This window comes from Amblyraja radiata, chromosome 12 (genome assembly GCF_010909765.2).
Source record: "Amblyraja radiata isolate CabotCenter1 chromosome 12, sAmbRad1.1.pri, whole genome shotgun sequence".
Taxonomy (NCBI): domain Eukaryota; kingdom Metazoa; phylum Chordata; class Chondrichthyes; order Rajiformes; family Rajidae; genus Amblyraja; species Amblyraja radiata.
The window spans coordinates 20,431,571-20,453,237 of NC_045967.1; the positions used below are offsets into that span (position 1 = coordinate 20,431,571).

At 43.9% G+C, this 21,667-nt stretch overlaps 1 protein-coding gene across 1 annotated transcript in view; it reads right to left on the minus strand.

The window, feature by feature from the left end:
* The window catches only part of LOC116978986 (transmembrane 9 superfamily member 2-like), a 74,309-nt gene that overhangs the window by 32,726 nt on the left and 19,916 nt on the right, over positions 1–21,667 (minus strand). Inside the window, exons 5-11 of the mRNA XM_033030321.1 lie at positions 21,003–21,132; positions 19,995–20,122; positions 19,365–19,479; positions 13,709–13,788; positions 4,447–4,555; positions 2,897–3,029; positions 2,313–2,432 (exon numbers count right to left, since the gene is read on the minus strand). Coding sequence (XP_032886212.1) covers positions 2,313–2,432; positions 2,897–3,029; positions 4,447–4,555; positions 13,709–13,788; positions 19,365–19,479; positions 19,995–20,122; positions 21,003–21,132 — 815 coding nt within the window. The remainder of the gene's footprint in view (positions 1–2,312; positions 2,433–2,896; positions 3,030–4,446; positions 4,556–13,708; positions 13,789–19,364; positions 19,480–19,994; positions 20,123–21,002; positions 21,133–21,667) is intronic.

Below are 21,667 nucleotides of genomic sequence, written 5' to 3' on the forward strand. Positions count from 1 at the left end.
TCAACCATTCAGACAAGAAACAGTAGATTCCAGTGATAGTATTGTTATACGTAAAAGGAAACCTCCAAATGAAACAGAATTTGCAATTGCACCACATTTTTGTTTTTGTTTAAACAGTTCATGTAGTTAAATATGTTGATGGGGCGAGTTTAATAAAGGTGCCAAGAGACGTGTATGGAGCTTAACTGATGCGTGGAACCTTTAAGTCTAATGCCGTTTCCATGCTGAACATGATTAATCAAATGTATGTTTGCAGCATTGTTGTTGCAGGTTTTCACATCATGTAATTTGTAATGGGGAAAACATTCCCCCTCCCAAAGTAAATTTGGAGCGCAGAAGGTTAAGGGGGGACTTGATAGAGGTCTTTAAAATGATGAGAGGGATAGACAGAGTTGACGTGGATAAGCTTTTCCCACTGATAGTAGGGAAGATTCAAACAAGAGGACATGACTTGAGAATTAAGGGACAGAAGTTTAGGGGTAACATGAGGGGGAACTTCTTTACTCAGAGAGTGGTAGCTGTGTGGAATGAGCTTCCAGTGAAGGTGGTGGAGGCAGGTTCGATTTTATCATTTAAAAATAAATTGGATAGTTATATGGACGGGAAAGGAATGGAGGGTTATGGTCTGAGTGCAGGTAGATGGGACTAGGGGAGAATACGTGTTCGGCACGGACTAGAAGGGCCGAGATGGCCTGTTTCCGTGCTGTAATTGTTATATGGTTATAAACTTCAGGGAAGCAAATCATAGCACCAGAAATGGAAATATGTGTGGCAAGTTTATTCTGCTTGGAAGAGCATTCAGTAATGAGGCTGTTAAATTTAAATTCCTAAAAATGGATAAGAGGCAGCTTCTTTTACTTCACTCAGATTCTTGTGGAACCAGATCTTCATGTACAGATGCAGACAAATTCAATAAAGGGGATAAACCTACAGACAAAACATGTTTCACTTCTGGGTTCAAATGCATTAAGCTGCATCTTATGGGAACTACCCCATTGCACCAGCATGGTCATGTTTACCTGGACTTAATGCAAGGGAGCAATCTCGTCAGGCCTCTACACTCAAGTCAGGCTGCAGTGCATAGAATTTAACTAGGTCTCAGGCAGCTCTGTTCAGTGCACCAGTCACTGTGGATTATGCAACAAAGTTTCGATATTTGAACTGGTTGTTAAGACTTTAGACTTGAGATACAGCACGGAAATAGGCCCTTTGGCCCACCAAGTCAACGTCATCCAGAGATTACCCTATACAATAGCGCTATCCTACACACAAGGAACAACAAACAATGTTACCAAAGACAATTAACCTACAAACCTGTATGTCCTTTGAGTGTTAGAGGAAAACAAAGCACCCGGAGAAAACTCACACGGTCACAGGGAAAACATACGAAGTCTGTCCAGACAGTACCCGTAGTCAGAATCGAACCCGGGTCTCTAGGCCTGTCCCACTTGGCGATTTTTTTGGCGACTGCCGGTGTCATTGACTGATGTATCAGGGTCGCCGAAAAATTTTGAACATTTCAAAATCCAGCGGCAACAAAAAAATGTTGCGACACTTGAGGAAACACCACGCGTCAATATGTCATCACGCCACGTCAAGAGGCGACTTTTTCGGTGACCTGATACGTCAGTGAATGATGTCGGCAGTCGCCGAAATTTTTTTACAATTGGGACAGGCCCTTAAGGCCTCCACTGCTCTACTGCTGCCCCACCATCAGCAAGTTTTAATTTTAAATAAATGTTGAAATGGAGAAAAATTAAAAGACATCACAAGTGGGCAAACAAACTGAAAGCAGAGCAGTAAACCAAACCCTAATAATGGACGCCCTTTCCCTTTTAAATTGCAGGCTAAGAATCACTTTTGAAATCAACAACATAGCAAATCACGAACGAACCGAGACAATTCCCCATTATAACGCTGCAGAAGAAAACCAGGACGCTGAAGTTTCTCAATGGAATTTGAGATCTTGGACACCAGGAACAAAATGAACATGGTGAAGAATAAAATGAACTGCACACCATGCCCGTTTGAGATAGAATGAGTTAGTGCAATGTTGGGGGAAAAATATCCTTCAAAGCTCCACGCTGTCTTGCTACACTTGTGAAGAAGTCGCACATCTTGTGTGTCAAAGCCTTACTCCCGAGAATGGCTGGGTGCTGGCCCTTCTAGCAAGATTCAGCCCAGGGTTTATCAATGTTTAACTGTAACATAGATTGCTTCAAAACCTCTTCATCATTCATTCATCAGTCTGATTTGATTAATTGCAATATCGAGATAGATAAGGACAAGTAGCTCTGTGGAGCATTACTTACTCTTGTACATTCGAGCAGAAACATATCCTGCAGGTGTTCCCAGCAAGACCCAGAGGACAACGGCACAGGTCATCAGTGCTCCTCGGTTTGCAGGCGAAAGGAACCCAAGGCAAGCAAGGACTATAGGGTGAGAGAAATAGATATCTCAACATTCCATGTCTCTATAGGGCAAGAGCTGAGCACTTTAATGGAATGCTCAAGTTTGATTCATCGATTATGAACGATGTCAAGCACCAATGTGACTCCCCACACACCCTATCACCCCCCCCCCCTCCCATCACTTTAATCAGTAAGTGAAATAATCATCATGACTTTTCCATGAACTTGTCAGATGATGACACACTTAATAAATGTATAAACTACCCATTCAACACTGGCAGTGATGGTGAAAGCATCCAGAAGTAACATCCATGGGTAACACTCAGCTACATTTTACATTTAGGGAACTGCATACAATATTTTGAAGATAAATGCAATGCCAATCTTATGAAACGTTCAAAAGCAAAAGCATTAAAAGCAATATATGAACATCACAAAACTAACTCATATCAATCTCTTGGCATTAATGACACTTTAACACTTACATAGAGTGATAAACATCATAATGAAGATCTGTGTTCCTTGACCGAGGAAAACAGATAATAGCATTCCTTTCCTGGGGGGTCTGAAGATATCTCCGTGCACCAATTTCCAACCAAATTCTTCCTGGGCATCCTCCTGCAGAGACATCATGTGTGCTAAGTGCATCGGTGATAGAGAAAAAATAAATACCTTGAAGCTAATGCATTCATTTACAAAGGTTGGGCAGGGCTTCAGAAAGCAAATCATATCACTGTGGAGTTTTTACATGCACCAACTCCAAAGATGCAATTTAGCAGCTTAGTTTGGATATCCAGTAAAACCTCACATTGGAACTTGGCTTCATGGTGATTTTAGATGTTCCCCACAGTTTTAAACTTTAGGAAATTTGGACGTTCCCTCAAACTGACACCACAGATATGCAGAATCATTCCAAATGGGCTTAAAATTAAATATTGCTTAACATTAAAGTGCTGCTGATATTGGAAATCCAGGGGAAAACAAAAAATGCTGCAAATGATGATCAGGTTGTGGCGAACAGTATTTCAGCTCAATAACAAGCTGCTCTCTGAAACATCAGTTTGGTTTCTCTTTGTCATGATATTGCCTGACCTTTTTAAGGGATGTAAGGCCTGGTCTCTCCAATAACTACAGGAGGGAAAGTCAGTTTTACTATCCTGACAAATAGAAATTACAGAAACAGCTGAAAAGGAAGAGGAAAACATGACACTTTGGAAACCGATAATGAATCAGCGATAAGATCCAATGGAAAACTGATCTTTGTATAAATGGGACTGGGAACATGCTTACAATACACTGGTAGAGCCACAACTAGTAGTACTTGTCAATGCATCGGATTTCAAAAATTAATTTATATAACGATGACGCGTTGTATTCCACACAAGGTGCTTTGAAGTTTTCAAGACATTGCATTCAAGACAAAGTAAATGAAAGTGGATTGTAAAACCACCAGTAGTCAAGCAGTCAATGGAAACAATGTCCAAAAAATGAGAGCGAAGCCTTATGCAAGAGCAAGGATGAGCCCACACTGACCGTTGCCCATATACACAAGCACAAGTCAACAGCAAAAGTTTGGAATACCTGCAAATAGCAAATAAGGCAATGTCATTGATAATTTTTTAATTAACGTGAAGGGATATGAAGGAGAGCTCGGTGGAGCTTTGCGAGAAAGGAGGTTAACTAATCCTGTAAATCATTCCTTTAATATAGAAAAGTTATAGAAGAATCACAGGGGAGCATTCCAGAGAGATCAAGATGCAAGGGTAGAGGGAAATAAGAGGAATGATAATGAAAGGATTGCTCCCAAGAAGCTGGCATGAACCAGAAGGGTTGAATGGTCACATTCTGTCATAATAAATAATTGTTGTCGGAACACAAGAATAAAATGGGGGAAGAAATGAATCAAAGACTTATTCATGTGATAATGATTAACTGTAGCAAAGATCAAGCATTGTGCGGGGAAGAACAAATCAAGCCACATTGCATTGTCTCCAAGACATAATTATCACCGCCGTTTAGCCACAATAGTACATACTGCTGAGTCAATCTGATTGTATCTGGCAATATCTTTGTGTAGAGTCCGCAGCATAATCATTGCAACCATTCCAGACAAGAAGAGGACAATCACAAGGGAATTCATAATACTAAAAAAAAGAGAAATAAGAACATTAACTTTAACGTTTCAAATAACCATGCCATCATTGTGGCCGCCCCTTTCTAATTCTCACTATGCGCCAACAGGTTAGCTATCTGCATTGTTTAAAGGAGATAATGAACTAAATACTTGCGTTCAAGTGTTGACAGAGTTTCAAGCATACTATTGTAATGGGGACAAATCAAATTATTAGTTAGACAATATGTTCAGGTTCACGAGTCCTTCAAAAAAGATAAGCCTTATCCACAGCGAGGCAAAATGACCTTGTTATGAATGTCCGCAACCTACCTTTTCCCTTGGTATTAAAGGCAAATTCAGAGGCATTGCCATGTCGTGGAGTTCCAAGATGAATTGCAGCAATCTTGCTATTATACAAATTCTTGTTGCACTGCACCAAGGTGGCTGCATTCGCTATATGTATCCCAATCTATAAAGCACATTTCTGTACTCTTCTGCTATATGGATCAATTTTAATTGCCTCCACAGAAATGCATCTAAAGTTCCTCTAAAATCAGGTAATCCTGTCCACACAATCTACTTCATGAATTCAAAGAGCTTTAAATGTGAATGCATCCTGGTAAATGCCACACTGCTAACATTCAGGTCGAATAAACAAGACATTTTCACACATTTTTTCATAAAAAGCAGATTCCAAGATTTGTGCGTTATAGGTTAATCCTTTTGGTGTTTATTCCAGAGAAAGACTGCCATTATGTTTATTTAATTATTGTAAATAACAACCCCCGGTACCAATGAACAATGTAGCAAACGCCAATGTGTCAGCCACTCCATGCATGTAATTCCACTCCACCTTATTTCCCAAGCCTTATCAATGTCTTTCCTGCAAGTTTATCATTCTAAGTAAATTCCTGATGTCATAAAATCTCAAGAACAATTCTCATCTGACTGCTTAAGAACAATTATTACTCTGGGGACCAAGGCTGCAGCTCCTTCAGCGACTGCTCCATTTGCACAGACCAAGCTAGCAACATTCCATGCCATGTCCGTGACCCCAATTATTAAAGGCTTATACAATTCATTCAGAACTAAAAAAAAGTGCAATCCAACCAAACCAACAAGCTGAAATAGGGCAAGCCACGCAAATCTCCATGCAAGTTATTTCACAGGACTGAATGTGTAGGAAGGAACTGCAGACGCTGGTTTAAACCAAAGATAGACACAAAAAGGTGGAGTAACTCAGCAGGATAGGCAGCATCTCTAGAGAGAAGGTATGGGTTCCTTCTCATTCTCATTCCTTCATTCCAGATATACTGCCTGTTCCACTGAGTTACTCCAGCATTTTGTGTCCATTTCACAGGACAAGTCTTGCAAGGTTTCACTCTCTATTAACAACCGTCGCCTCACTTGCAGGTGCTTGGTAAAATGTGTGGTGGGTTAAACTAGTTAACTGAGCATGTGATGGGATAGGTAATATGTTGATGGATTGAGAAAATCCTATTGGACAGAAAGCAAATAATGTTATCAGATCTTTCTCAGATCAGGCTGTTACTGGTCAGGCATTATCGGGATTGAAACTTAGAACATAGAATAGCATAGCACAAGAACAGGTCCTTAGTCCCTCAATGTCTGTATCGAACATGATGCCAAGACCATCTCTTATCTGCCCGCACAAAATCGATATTCCTCAATCCCCTGCATCCATCTGCCTATCTAAAAGTATCTAAAAGTCTCTTAAATGCTATCATCATACCTGCCTCCAATACTATACCCAGCAGCAGGTTTCAGGCACTCCACACTCCCTGTAAAAAAGTTGCCCCTCTCACCTTAAAGCTATGCCCTCGAGTATTTGAAATTTGCATCGTGAAGAGTGCTGACTGACTACTATATCGATCTATACCTCTCCAAATATTATATACTTCTATTAAGTCTGTGTTCTAGTGAAAATAATACAAATCTGTCCAACTTTTCCCCTGTCTAATTGCCTCTAATCCAGGCATCATTCTAGTAAACCTCATCTGCACCCTTTTCAAAGCCTGTACATCCTTCCTGCAACGGAGCAACCAGAAGTGCACACAATTCTCCAAATGCAACCTAACCGAAGCCCAAAAAGCTGACTCTTGTGCAATGCCCTGACCTATGAAAGCAAGCATACCATACACCTTTCAGGAAGTATGGATTAGACCACACCTGGAGTATTGTGTACAGTTTTGGTCTCCAAATCTGAGGAAATACATTCTTGCCTTAGAGGGAGTACAGAGAAGGTTCACCACTGATTCCTGGGATGTCAGGACCTTCATATGAAGAAAGACTGGATAGACTCGGCTTATACTCGCTAGAATTTAGAAGATTGAGGGGGGATCTTATAGAAACTTACAAAATTCTTAGGGGGTTGGACAGGCTAGATGCAGGAAGATTGTTCCCGATGTTGGGGAAGTCCAGGACAAGGGGTCACACTTTAAGGATAAAGGGGAAATCCTTTAGGACCGAGATGAGAAAAAAAAATTCACACAGGAGTGGTGAGTCTCTGGAACTCTCTGCCACAGAAGGTAGTTGAGGCCAGTTCATTGGCTATATTTAAGAGGGAGTTAGATGTGGCCCTTGTGGCTAAAGGGATCAGGAGGTATGGAGAGAAGGCAGGTACAGGATACTGAGTTGGATGATCAGCCATGATCATATTGAATGGCGGTGCAGGCTCGAAGGGCCGAATGGCCTACTCCTACTCCTGCACCTATTTTCTATGTTTCTATGACCCAAGACCCCCCCTGTACATCAATGCTGTTCATGGTCATGTCATTAATTGTACATTTCCCTTAAATTTGACCACCAAAAGTGCAACACCTCACACTTGCTTGGATTAAACTCCACCCTCCATTTCTCATCCCATTACTGTACCCCATCTATATTGAGCTGTATACTTTGACAGCCTTCTTCACAGTCCACAGCCCTAACAATCTTGGTGTGAGCTGCATACTTACCAACCAACCTGTCTGTGTTTATGTCCAAGTCATTTATATATATCACAAAGGACCTGGCACAGATCCCTACAGAACTCCAATGGTCACAGATCGCCAGCCTGAATATTTTCCTTCCACCACAACTTTCTGTCTTCTATCAGTAAGCCAATTCTGAATCCATATGATTAAATGACCTTTAGTCCCTCGCATTTTAATTGTTTGGAATGTAATTACTTCATTTATATCAGCAATTTGGCTGATGGGATCAAATATAATTTCCATGATCGTTGAAGATATAAAACTAGATGGTATTATGAGTAGGGAAGAGAATGCAAAGAGACTTCACATGATAAAGACAAGCTAAGTGAATAGGCAAATACAATATGATGTGGAGAAAAAGTGGGGTCTTTACGTTTTATGTAGAAAACGGAAGAGCAGGATTTTTTTTATATGGCGAGAGACTGGGCAACCAACATGTTTAAAGGGATCTGGGTGTCCTTGTACACAAGTCACTGAAGCCAATTTGAGATGTATCATGCAGTTAGAAAGGCAAATATTAAAACAACACAACTGCCCTGGCAGACTCATTGTTTCTGCCTGCTCCTGTCCCACTGAAATGATTTCCACATACCTCGACTCCATCCTATCCCCCCTGGTCCAATCTCTCCCAGCCTCTGTCCAAGATACCTCACATGCCCTTCGTCTCTCTAATGACTTCTGCTTTCCGAGCCCCCATTCCCTCATCTTTACAATGGACGTTCATCTACACCTACGCCTCCACCCTCCACCAAGAAGGCTTTAAAGCACTTAGTTTCTTCCTCGACCGCAGAACCATCCAATTTCCCTCTACTAACACTCTGCCTATCAGAACTGGTGCTCACCCTTAACAACTTCTTTGAATCCCACTTCCTCCATGTCCAAGGTGTAGCTATGGGCACCCACATGGGCCCCAGTTATGCCTGCCTCTTTGAAGCGTACGTTGAACAATCCCTGTTCCAGACATACACTGGCCCCATCCCCAAACTCTATCTCCGTTACATTGACGACTGCATGGGTGCTACCATCTGCACCCTTGCAGAACTCATAAATAATAATAATAATACATTTTATTTATGGGCGCCTTTCAAGAGTCTCAAGGACACCTTACAAAAAATTTAGCAAGTAGAGGAAAAACATGTAAGCGGAATGAAATAAATAGTAGAGACATGACTAGTACACAAATTAAAGACAGAATTCAATTCAAAACACAATATGAGGCAATTCAAGCACAGATGAAAAGGGAGGGGGACGTGGGGCTAAGGATAGGCAGAGGTGAAGAGATGGGTCTTGAGGCGGGACTGGAAGATGGTGAGGGACACGGAATTGCGGATCAGTTGTGGGAGGGAGTTCCAGAGCCTGGGAGCTGCCCTGGAGAAGGCTCTGTCCCCAAAACTGCGGAGGTTGGATTTGTGGATGGAGAGGAGACCGGCTGATGTGGATCTGAGGGACCGTGAGGGTTGGTAGGGGGAGAGGAGGTCAGTGAGATATGGGGGGGCCAGATGGTGGAGGGCTTTGTACGTGAGGACCAGGATTTTGTAGGTGATCCGGTGGGAGATGGGAAGCCAGTGAAGTTGTTTGAGGACTGGAGTGATGTGATGCCAGGATTTGGTGTGGGTGATGAGTCGGGCGGCTGCGTTCTGGACCAGTTGGAGTCGGTTGATGTAGGTGGAGCTGATGCCAAGGAGAAGTGAGTTGCAGTAGTCCAGTCGGGAGGAGATGAAGGCATGGATGAGTCTTTCAGCAGCGGGAGGTGTGAGAGAGGGTCTGATTTTGGCGATGTTGCGGAGGTGAAAGAAGGAGGTTTTAATGACATGGCGGATGTGAGGCTCAAGGGAGAGGGTGGAATCAAAGATCACGCCAAGGTTGCGGGCCTGGGGAGATGGGGAGACAGTGGTGCCGTCGATGGTGAGAGTGGGGTTATTGATTTTGCTGAGTGTGGATTTGGAGCCTATGAGGAGGAATTCTGTCTTATCGCTGTTGAGTTTGAGGAAGTTATGTTGCATCCAGGTTTTTATAGCTGACAAACAGGAGTTGATATGGGAGAGGGGGGGGGGGGGGGGTTGTGGGGGGATTTGGTGCCGAGGTAGATCTGGGTGTCATCGGCGTAACTGTGGAAGTCCAGGTTGAAGTGGCGGAGTATCTGACCAAGGGGGAGGATGTAGATGATGAAGAGGAGGGGGCCGAGTACGGAGCCTTGGGGAACGCCTTGAGTGACTGTGGCTGTAGCAGAGGTGTGGTTATGGAGAGAGATGAAGTGGGATCTGTTGGAAAGGTAGGAACAGAGCCAGCTGAGTGCAGAACCTTTAATGCCAAGGTCCCCAAGTCTGGTAAGCAGGATGTTATGGTTCACTGTATCGAAGGCTGCACTCAGGTCGAGGAGGATGAGGATGTTGAGGGAACCAGTGTCAGCAGAGGTGAGGAGGTCGTTAAGGACTTTGAGGAGAGCAGTTTCTGTGCTATGGATGGGGCGAAAGCCAGATTGGAGGGGTTCGAATAGGTTATACGCAAGGAGGTGGGAATGAAGTTGTGACGCAACGATACGCTCCAGGGTTTTTGAAAGAAAGGGGAGGTTTGAGATTGGGCGGTAGTTAATGAGAGAGGAGGGATCAAGACCAGGTTTCTTTAAGATTGGTGTGACAGCAGCAGTTTTGAAAGCGGAGGGGACAATTCCTTGGGACAATGAGGAGTTGAAGAGATTAGTGAGGTAGGGGCAGAGAACGGGGAGGCAGGACTTCAGCAGGGGAGTGGGGAGAGGGTCGGGGGAGCAGGTAGTGGGTTTGGAAGAGCTGATGAGTTTGGAAATTTCAGTAGGGGTGACCAGGTCAAACTGGGAGAGGAAGCAGTGTGGAGGAGGGGTAAGGAGGTCAGTGGAGATGTTGAAAGGAGAAGCCTTGGTAGGTGGTGGAGTACATGCTAGGGAGTCGGGTACAGGGGATAAAGATTGATAGATGGTGCTGATTTTATCAGCGAAAAAGTGGAGGAATGAGTTGCAGAGATCCGGAGTAGAGGTAGGGAGAGTGTTGGCTTGAGGCTTGAGGAGGTTGCCCACTGTGGAGAAGAGGGTTCTGTGGTTTAGGCAGGGGTAGGTGAATATGGAGGAGAGGTAGGCAGATTTTGCAGCAATGAGGGCATCTTTGTAGGCAGTGAGGTGGAGTTTGTAAGCTTCATGGTGGACTGTGAGAGATGATTTCTTTGTGAGTCGTTCAAGTCGGCGACCAGTCTGTTTCAGCTTACGAAGTGCAGGTGTGTACCAGGGTGAAGATGTGTTAAAAGTTACGGTTCTTGTTTTGAGGGGGGCCAGAATGTTAAGGGAGGTAGACAAGGTGGAGTTGAGATGGTTTGTGAGATCATCAGGTGAGATATGGGTTGAGTCCAGGGGGAGAGTGGTGGAGAGCAGGTCAGAGAGATGGTGGGGATCGATGGATTTTAGATTACGGAAGGTGATTTCTCGGAGGAAGCGGGGGCGAGGTGTCGGAGAAGGGATGGTGAACCGTATAAGCTTATGATCAGAGAGGGGGAAGAGGCATGGATGGAGGTCGAGTACCGGTTGATTTGTGGAGCAGACCAGGTCAAGGATGTGACCTTTGTCATGGGTGGGAAAGGTGACGTGCTGAGTGAGAGAGAAGTTGTCAAGTAAAAAGGCGAATTCAGATGCGAGCTTGCAGGTGGGGGAGTCCATATGAATATTTAAGTCACCAAGTAGCAGCAGACGTGGGGAGAGGGATGAGGCAAGTGTGAGGAGTTCAGTGAAGTCAGATAGGAAGGAGGGGTTTGGTTTAGGTGGCCGGTAAATGAGGATGACTGTCATGGAGGAAAGGGCTTTGAAGGCGAGGAATTCAAATGATGCTACTGGGGGGAGGGGGAGTTCAGTGATCCGAAAGTTCTGGTTGAAAATAACAGCGAGGCCACCTCCATGGCGGGAGGGGCGGGGTTTGGAGATGTAATTAAATCCAGGTGGGGATGCTTGATTGAGGGAGAAGAAGACATCGGGTTGTTGCCAGGTTTCAGTGAGCAGAAGGAAGTCCAGAGTGTTGTCAAGGATTAGTTCATGGAGGGCAAGGGCATTGTTGTTGAGCGACCTGGTGTTGAGGAGGGCAAAGTTGGCATTGTGAGAGGGTGGAGGGATGGGGGCAGGCTGGAGAGATCTGAAGTTGTCCCAGTTGACAGTGCGTGCGGTCAGCTGGGATGGGGGGTGACGCGGTTGAGGGGGGGAGAGCGTGGTAGTGAGCAGATGGATGGAATGGAATGTCCGTGGTTGAAGTAAACATGCTTGCGTCGAGAGCCTCTGTGGATGAAACGGGGTCGACGTAGAAGTCTAAGCTGTTTAATGACTTGGATGCAGGATGGGATGTAGTTGTTGAAGAGACCAATCAGTTGCAGAGTTGAGTATTTGAGCATGATGAGGAGCCCGAGCAGCTGCAGGAAGCAGCAGAGAGGTTGTCTCTGAGGGTGAGGGTGCAGAGAGGTGTCCAGCAGAGAAGGTGAAGAGGGGTGTCCAGCAGTGAGGGTGCAGAGAGGTGTCCAGCGGTGCAGGTGGAGAGAGTATCCAGCGGTGAGGGAGCAGAGAGGTTGTCCAGCAGTGCAGATGCAGCGAGGTGTCCAGCATTGAGGGAGCAGATAGGTTGTCCAGCAGAGCAGGTGTAGAGGTAGTCCAGCGATGAGGGTGCAGAGAGTATCCAGCGGTGCGGGTGCAGAGAGTATCCAGCAGTGCAGGTGCAGAGAGTATCCAGCGGTGCAGGTGCAGAGAGTATCCAGCGGTGCGGGTGCAGAGAGTATCCAGCAGTGCAGATGTAGAGGTAGTCCAGCGGTGCGGGTGCAGAGAGGATCCAGCATCACTGGTGCATGGAGGTGTCCAGTGTCGATGGTGCACAGGCACAGGCAGGTAACAGACAGGCAGGTAACAGACAGGTAACAAAAGAGGGGGGGGGGGAAACGGCGGGCGGAGAAGCGGACTCATGGACTTCAACTTCACCACCAATTTCCATCCTGCACTCAAATTTACTTGGACCATCTCAGACACCTCCCTCCCCTTTCTTGATCTCATAGTCTCCATCACAGGAAATAGACTATCGATTGACGTCTATTACAAACCCACTGACTGCCACAACTATTCTCGAATGCACTTCTTCCCATCCTGCTTCCTGCAAAGACTATCCCCCTACTCCCTATTCCTCCGTCTACGCCGCATCTGCGCCCAAGATGAGGTGTTCCATACCAGGACATCCGAGATGTCCTAATTCTTTAAGGAATAGGGTTCTCCTCTCCCATCTTGGATGAGGCCCTCACTCATGTCTCATCTTTACCCCGCAGCTCCACCCTTGCTCCCCTCCCCCTAGTCACAACAGAGAGTTCCCCTAGTCCTTACCTTTCACCCTATCAGTCGTCGCATACAACACATAATCCTTCAAAATTTTCGCCACCTCCAACGGGATCCCAACATTAATCACATCTTCCAATCTCCACCCCTTTCCTCCTTCCGCAGAGACTATTCCCTCCGCAAATCCCTGGTTAACTCATCCCTTCCGACCCAAACCACCCCCTTCTCAGCTACTTTCCCCTGCAACCGCAGAAGATGTAACATCTGTCCCAAGACCTCCTCCCTTGACTCTGTCCAGTCCTTTCAGGTTAGGCAGAGGCTCACTTGCACTTCCGTCAACCTCATTGTTTTTTATGTCTCTCTACATAATCGTCTATATCTCTCATTTCTCTTATCCCTAACCAGTCTGAAGAAGGGTCTCGAGCCAAAACGTCACCTATTCATTCTCTCCTGAGATGCTGCCTGTCCCGCTAAGCTACTCCAGCTTTTTGTGTCTATCTTCGGTTTAAACCAGCATCTGCAGTTCATTCCTGCAAATTTATGTTAATCTTTATTACAAAAGGATTGAGTGCAGATGCTTGGCTGAAATTGCCTTGGCGAGACTATTCCTGGAATAGTGTGTACAGTTTTGGTCCCCTGATCCAAAAACAAAAAGGTATCCTTGCCACTGAGAGAACGTAATTTAGATTTACATGGCTGGTAGTTTCCGTGCTGTACTATAATCATCTATGAGAAGCCTATATTACTGTGACTCCACTCGATGACAAGTTGAGAACTGTATATAATTACATCAAATAGAAGCTTGGAACCTTGTGCAGGAAAGGTGCCGATGGGATTGATATGCATTTACAAGACAGAAAGCAAAACATACCTAAACCACTGAATATTTGTGTGTGGCATGGACTCCAAAATGTAATCCCATCTGGAAGCCCACTTTATCTTATCATCTTCCTAGAAATGAAAAAAAAAGCATTATGATTGTGAGGATACATCTTTAACAAACAAATCATGGCACTGAACAATAAGGAACAGATCAATTAAAGTCATAAGTATGCTTTTCAATTCACAAATCAGTCAAACACAATCAAAAATACTACATTTCAGAATGAAAGTGATATTTTAAAAGGTAATCTAGCCATTTTTGAACACAGAACCAATGGTCATAAATATTTAATCCAACCTGTTGACATAAATTGCAAACACACACAGACCCAAGAGTGTTTTATGAGTTTCATAAAGTTGCAAGCTGCCATTTGATTCTGAAATTGATTCACTTATTCACTTCATACAACACAACATTTTTTCCTTCATCTGCAGCTCACAAATCAAGTGCTGAGAGGTTAGCATGTCCACATTTGGTGACATTTTTTTTAAACAGAATGCATCAAGATCATTGGAACTCTGGATACCCTGCAGATAGGCAATTCAAGGAGTCTACCAAAAAGATACAATTGAAAATATATAGCCTAATAGCCTAATAGTCAAACTTAGCTTACTTTGCTGAAGCATTGCATTGACACGGTCCCTGGACACCATCTGCCAATATCAGTTTTTACCTAGGCCTGACACAGAGGGCTCATCTCACAGACCCTTGCATCCCTGAATACATCAGCACAATCTGGAAAGTGACATCAAACCGATGTGTTACAAACCAAATTCAGGTAGATGGAATCTCGGATGCTGCATCATATCCAACCTGAACAAATGATGCCATTTCCAGAGATTGCGTTTTGTTGGTAGACAAAAATGTTGGAGAAACTCAGCGGGTGCGGCAGCATCTAAGGAGCGAAGGAAATAGGCAACGTTTCGGGCCGAAACCCTTCTTCAGACTGATGCAGAGTGGGGGGGGCGGGAAGTAGAAAGGAAGAGGAGGAGCCAGAGGGCTGAGGGAGAGCTGAGAAGGGGAGGAGACAGCAAGGGCTACCGGAAATTGGAGAAGTCAATGTTCAGGCCGCTGTAGTGCAGACCGTCCAAGCGGAATATGAGGTGCTGCTCCTCCAGTTTCTGGTGGTCCTCACTCTGGCAATGGAGGAGGCCCAGGACAGAGAGGTCGGATTCGGAATTAGAGGGGGAGTTGAAGTGCTGAGCCACAGGGTGATCAGGTTGGTTAAAGCGGACCGAGCGGAGGTGTTCGGCGAAACGATCGCCAAGCCTACTCTTGATCTCACCGATGTAGATCAGCTGACATCTAGAGCAGCGGGTGCAATCGATGAAGTTGGGGGAGGTGCAGGTGAATCTCTGTCACACCTTGAACGACTGCTTGGGTCCTTGAATGTAGTCGGGGGGGGGAGGTAAAGTGACAAGTGTAGCATCTCTTGCGGTTGCAAGGGAAAGTGCCCGGGGAGGAGGTGGTGCGGGTGGGAAGGGAAGACATGACGAGGGTGTTATGGAGGTAACCATCTTTGCGTAAAGCGGACAGGTGGGCAGATGGGAAGATGTGGCGAGTGGTGGGGTCACGTTGGAGGTGGCGAAAATGACGGAGGACTATTTGTTCTATGCGACGGCTAGTGGGGTGGAAGGTGAGGACTAGGGGGACTCTGCCCTTGTTCCGAGTGGGGGGGATGGGGACAGAGAGCAGTGTTGTGGGGTATGGAAGAGACCCTGGTGAGAGGCTCATCTACGGTAGGGGAGGGGAACCCCCGTTCCCTGAAGAATTAGGACATTTCCGATGCCCTGGTGGAACACCTCATCCTGGGAGCAGATGCAGCGTAGACGGAGGAATTGGGAGTAGGGGATGGAGTCCTTACAGGAAGCAGGGTGGGAAGAAGTGTAATCTAGATAGTCATGGCACTCCAGATTTGGCCTTCTCCGTCAACAAGTTCTGGAGTTGCTTATCTTGCAGCACTACAGTTAGGTCCAGGTCTTGAGTTTCAGTCGCTGAGGTCAGCACAAACCAGACCTTAGCATTTAATTTTGGCCTCCATACCTTTAGAAGAATGTCAAAGTCTGGGAGAGAAAGTTGAGGAGTTTTCCCAGAACAACATCGTAGTTAGTCTGCTACATGGCAACTTTGGATATGTTAAGGGAAGATGCAAGAGAATCATGAAGGAGACAGGGTAAATATAATTTAGTATCATGGTCAGCACAGACACCATGGGCTAAAGGTCTTGTCCCCGTGCTGCACTGGTCAATGGTCTATGATGGAAAAAAAAAAGTGGCATTTGGTCTCAAAACTAGAGGATAAAAACCAGCGCCAAGGTGTGAAGATTTAAAATAGAGCAGTGTAATCTCAAACATGCTTTGTGAAACCATCTTGAAAGCAAATGTAATAGCATTCATACAGCAATTAAATAATTAATTGAAGGGAATTGTTTTTACAAGGTTGTGGGAAAAGCTAAGAAATCTGGAATTACATAGTTGTTTTTGAAAGGCAGCAAGAGGCATATTGGTACAAATGGTCTCGGCCCATCGCATAATTTGTCGTTGTACAAACACTGCTCAACAGTCATGCTTCTCAACACCAAAGGATTTCATCTGACTGTAAATAATCAAAATGAGTGACATCTCAGATAGCAATTTAAGTACTAAGTTCTACACAACGAACAGTAATTGTGACAGTTATAGTATTAAAGAATATAAAACGTTTCATGTTTTTCACTTGCTTTATGCATGGCGACAGCAAAGAAAACTAGAACATAAATCTCTTACCACTGCTCACAGACTAATAATTGGATCAAGAAGAATAATTGGATTTTCAATCTTTAATTGGGACAGTTGTGATTCCAAGCCCAAAGATTATGTGTTTATAAGTCGTAAAGCTCACACAATTTTGGTTGCAATGTAATATAACAACAGTAAATATTGCTGATGATCAATAATCTGGAAATTTAAATTCAAGTATTTAGGTTCAGAATTAACAGAGCTGAGAGGATGAACCAGAACCGTCTGGTTCACCGACATCCTTGAAGGAAGGAACTCTGCTTCCCCCCCCCCCCCCCCCCCCGAAGGATTTTACATTCATAACCGTACAGATCAATTCTTCACTTGGACCTGAAACTGAGTAATAAACTATAATCATGCTATCTTTCTATTGAATGATATGAACTAATGACATTTTCTCTCTTCTACCTTCTGGGCATGATATAGGAGTCAGAATCACGCAGCACGCAAGCAGGCTATTCAGCCTAACTTATCCATTCTGGCCAATATACCCTCTCTAAGCTAGTCCAAATTTGCCCATGTTTAATCCATATCCCTCTAACCATGAACAGTGCATTCAGAAAGTATTCAGACACCTTCACTTTTTTCCACATTTTGTTACATTACAGCCTTATTCTAAAATGGATTAAATTATTTTTTTATCATCAATCTACACACAATACCCCAGAATACCCCATAATAAAAAAGCGAAAACAGATATATAGAAATTTTTGCAAAGTAATGAAAAATAACTGATATATCACATTTACATAAGTATTCAGACCCTTTACACAGTACTTTGTTGAGGCACCTTTGGCAGCGATTACAGCCTCGGGTTTTCTTGGGTATGACTCTACAAGCTTGGCACTCCTGTATGTGGGTAATTTCTCCCATTCTTCTCTGCAGATCCATTCAAGCTCTGTCAGGTTAGATGGGGAGCTATTTTCAGGTCCCTCCAGAGATGTTCGATCGGGTTCAAGTCCAGGCTCTGGCTGGGCTACTCAAGGACATTCATAGACTTGTCACAAAGCCACTCCTGAGTTGTCTTGGCTGGGTGCTTCGGGTCATTGTCCTGTTGGAAGGTGAACCACCGCCCCAGTCTGAGGTCCAGAACGCTCTGGAGCAGGTTTTCATCAAGGATCTCTCTGCACTTTGCTCCGTTCATCTTTTCCTCAATCCTGACTAGTCTCCCAGTTCCTGCCACTGAAAATCATCCCCACAGCATGATGCTGCCACCACCATAGGTATGGTATTGGCTAGGTGATGAGCGGTGCCTGGTTTCCTCCAGACGTGACGCTTGGCATTCAGGTCAAAGAGTTCAATCTTGGTTTCATCAGACCAGAGAATCCTTTAGCAGCCTTTTGGCAAACTCCAAGCGGGCTGTCATGTGCCTTTTACTGAGGAGTGGCTTCCGTCTGGCCACTCTACCATAAAGGCCTGATTGGTGGAGTGCTGCAGATATAGTTGTCCTTCTGGAAGGTTCTCCCATCTCCACAGAGGAACTCTGGAGCTCTGTCAGAGTGACCATCAGGTTCTTGGTGACCTCCCTGACCAAGGCCCTTCTCCCCCGATTGCTCAGTTTGGCCGGGCGGCCAGCTCTATGAAGAGTCCTGGTGGTTCCATGTTCTTCCATTCAAGAATGTCGGAGGCCACTGTGTTCTTCGGGACCTGCAATGCTGCAGAAATTGTTTTATACCCTTCTCCAGATCTATGTCTTGACACAATCTTGTCTCGGAGGTCTACAGACAATTCCTTCGTCTTCATGGCTTGATTTTTGCTCTGACATGCACTGTCTGTGGGACCTTATATAGACACGTGTGTGCCTTTCCAAATCATGTCCAATCAATTTAATGTACCACTGGTGGACTCCAATCAAGTTATAGAAACATCTCAAGGATAATCAATGGAAACAGGATGAGCCTAAGCTCAATTTGGAGTGTCACAGCACAGGGTCTGAATACTTATGTAAATGTGATATTTCAGTTATTTCTTTTTAATTACTTTGCAAAAATTTCTAAACATCCGTTTTTGCTTCTTCATTCTGGGGTATTGTGTTTAGATTGATGATAAAAAAAAGAATTAAATCCATTTTAAAATAATGCTGCGCAAAATGTGAAAAAAGTGAAGGGGTCTGAATACTTTCTGAATGCACTGTACCTGGCCAAGGGTCTTTTATAATGTTGTTATAATGTCTGCCTCAACTACCTCCTGTGGCAGCTCATTTCATATACTTACCGCCTTGAATGGAAAATCTTGCCCCCCTGGTTTCTATTATATCTATGTCGAAGATAGATACAAAAAGCTGATGTAACTCAGCTGAAGTAACTCAGCAGGACAAGGCCTGTTCCACTGAGTTACTCCACTCGAGGATATAAAGTATTGGATGGCCCAGAACTTCCTCCAACTAAACGAGAGTAAGTCTGAAGTCATCCTTCTCGGCCCCTCAGACTCAATCAAAACGATAGCAGGCAGCCTTGGAAGCCTTACCCCACCACTCAAATCTCACGTTAAAAACCTTGGCTCAGGGGCGACTGCGCCTTTGCGGTTGCAGCTCCGAGACTGTGGAACAGCATCCCTCTTCCCATCAGAACTGCCCCCTCCATCGACTCTTTTAAGTCGAGACTTAAAACTCATCTTTACTCTCAAGCTTTTCTTGACGTCCTCTGAGGGAGGGCTATATGTATGTATGTACTTAATCTATGAACCAACGTTAGTACCTCCACCAATGTAAAGCACTTTGGTCAACGAGAGTTGTTTTTTAAATGTGCTATAAATGTGACTTGACTTGACTTTTTGTGCTATCTTTGGTTTAAACCAGCATCTGCAGTTCCTTCCTACACATTGTACAAGGACCCTGGTGCTCTGACAAACTAATTGGAGCTACTTACTGTAAATGTAACCGAATAGGTATACACAATATTTATTTTCTTATCCTTGTCTTCAGCAGGAATTTCCATCGGAGGTCCATCACAATTTCGGTGGTTTAGGTCCGCATGGTTGTAACTAAAATGGTTAAATTAAAAAGCACTGTTTAAAACATTAACAGACCATAATACGTCTTCTGTCACATACTGTCATGTAAGATTCCATCAGACTTCCACAATATTTAGAAGAACTCTGAAATGGTGCACATTGACAAAAGATGGAGTCACAGAGGCGTGCAGCAAAGAATCAGATCTTTTGGCCCACCACATCCATGCCGACTGTTTTACCCATCTACGCTAATACCAGTATCTAAGTGTCTGTCCTAATACCTTCTAGTACCCTTTAAAATTGCCTCCTCTCATCCTGTTGTTGATAGCCCCACCGTAGAAAAACATTCTGGTCACTGTTGCACTTCACAAACTGAGATACCTCTATAACAAACCTCAGCCTATTTCACTCCAGGGAAAATAGCCATCCAGTTGCTAAAGTCCTCCAATCCAGACAACACCCTGATGAATCTCCACTGCACCCTCTTCAGTGCAACTACATCAAGTATCACACACAAAACCTTCCAAAAACACTACTGACGTTACCTTTTGGGTACTAATTTTGCAGCAACCAATCTTGCACCTTCCCATTCTTTGCTAGTTCCTTTGTGATAAGTGATGAAGATATCCACGTGATTGAAAATGTAGTAGGTGTTCTTCTTATTGAATTCAGACTGTAAAATACAAAAGGAGCTTAAACTGGAAGCAAACAAAATCCAAGAGCGCCAAGACAAAAGATACATCGTGATTACTCAATTCACAGAAAAATAACTCTTTAATTATAAAAGGAGAGAAAATTATCAGTTTCAAAACCGACAAAGTATTGATCAACTTCTGAAGTTGGTCAAACATTATTACCAAGATAAAAGTAAACTTGAACCAAAATGCCAATGCCAAGGCGACAAATTTCTAACTGCAGTCAAAGTTAAGTTGGTCTTTTAAAAATAAAGTCAGATGCAACAGAGGGACCCCAGAGACAAATGTTTACGGTCGGAAAGGCTAAAAAATGTTGAGATTCAACTTGACGCTAACATAATTCAAAAGTAAATTGGAATATTGGTTTGACTATACTCGAGTTACTGACAACAGATCTGCTCTACACATTGTAAAATGCAAATAGAATCATAGAAACTGAAGAGAGAATCAAATTAGGTCCCAACAGAAACATTTGTCAGCGACACTGTGGAGTGGCATGCACTGCTCGTTGAAAGAATTGTTGGCAAGTGGATGGATAAATGTTGATGCATAAATGGAATAGAAGTGTCCATAAACAAAATAATTCAGTAAACTTAGGTAAATACAAGAATAGTTTTAGTGTAGTTCCAATATGCAGCACTGATACACAGCTTCCCATCAAGTCAGAAAGAAACAAAAGAACAAATTGCTGTGATGAAGGTGGTTGGATATTTGTAGTGCACATAAACTCTCATAAAGTGTTCATTTGTGCTTTGTAAATTCAATGTAATTCTGCGTAAGGACCATTAACACACCAACTTTAAGAAACCGATGGTGCACTATTTGAGCAGAAACACGTTTTCAAGCAAATCAACTTACGTTGATGACACAGGCATCCTTTGGGTGGCCATCTTGTGTAACAAAGCAGCCAATGGGAAATCCTGGATTGCAAAACTTTTGACCATCTTCTACATCATAGCACCATGAGACAGGCATGTTATCAATAATCCTACAAAATGTACAACAATTAACTTTCAAATAGCAAGATTAAAAATAAATCAAAACTCAGAAAATCTTAGAAAATATTCTTTAAGATAAATGTGCTTATTTTTTCAATTGGTGAGCCAGCAAAAAAGGTCCAACGTTTATATAGTATACACTTGAAGGTAGAAGCACAATCACTGGAGCACAATCAAATGAGACACCAAGCCTCAGAAAGGGGAGAGAAGACAGTTTGGGCAACGGAATGTCCTAAGAGGAAGAAAAGTCGCGAGGATTTATGGTTACAATCTTGAGTTTATGTGGGTGTTGGGATGGGGTGGGGAAATACACAAGATCTATAATTTGTATTACCGCAGTCTGTGGTAACTTGAGAATACTTTGCATGTCCCATAGTGCAGGAGTTTAGGAAACACCAAATGCTTGATCTGAATGTCAGTACTTCCTCAACTTAAGGGTCAGCCGGAGCAGACGATGAGGAAAGGAGTGCTTCCTGCATTGTGTACTCCACCCCAAAGCCAAAGAGCATAAGTGGTGGTGGTGGT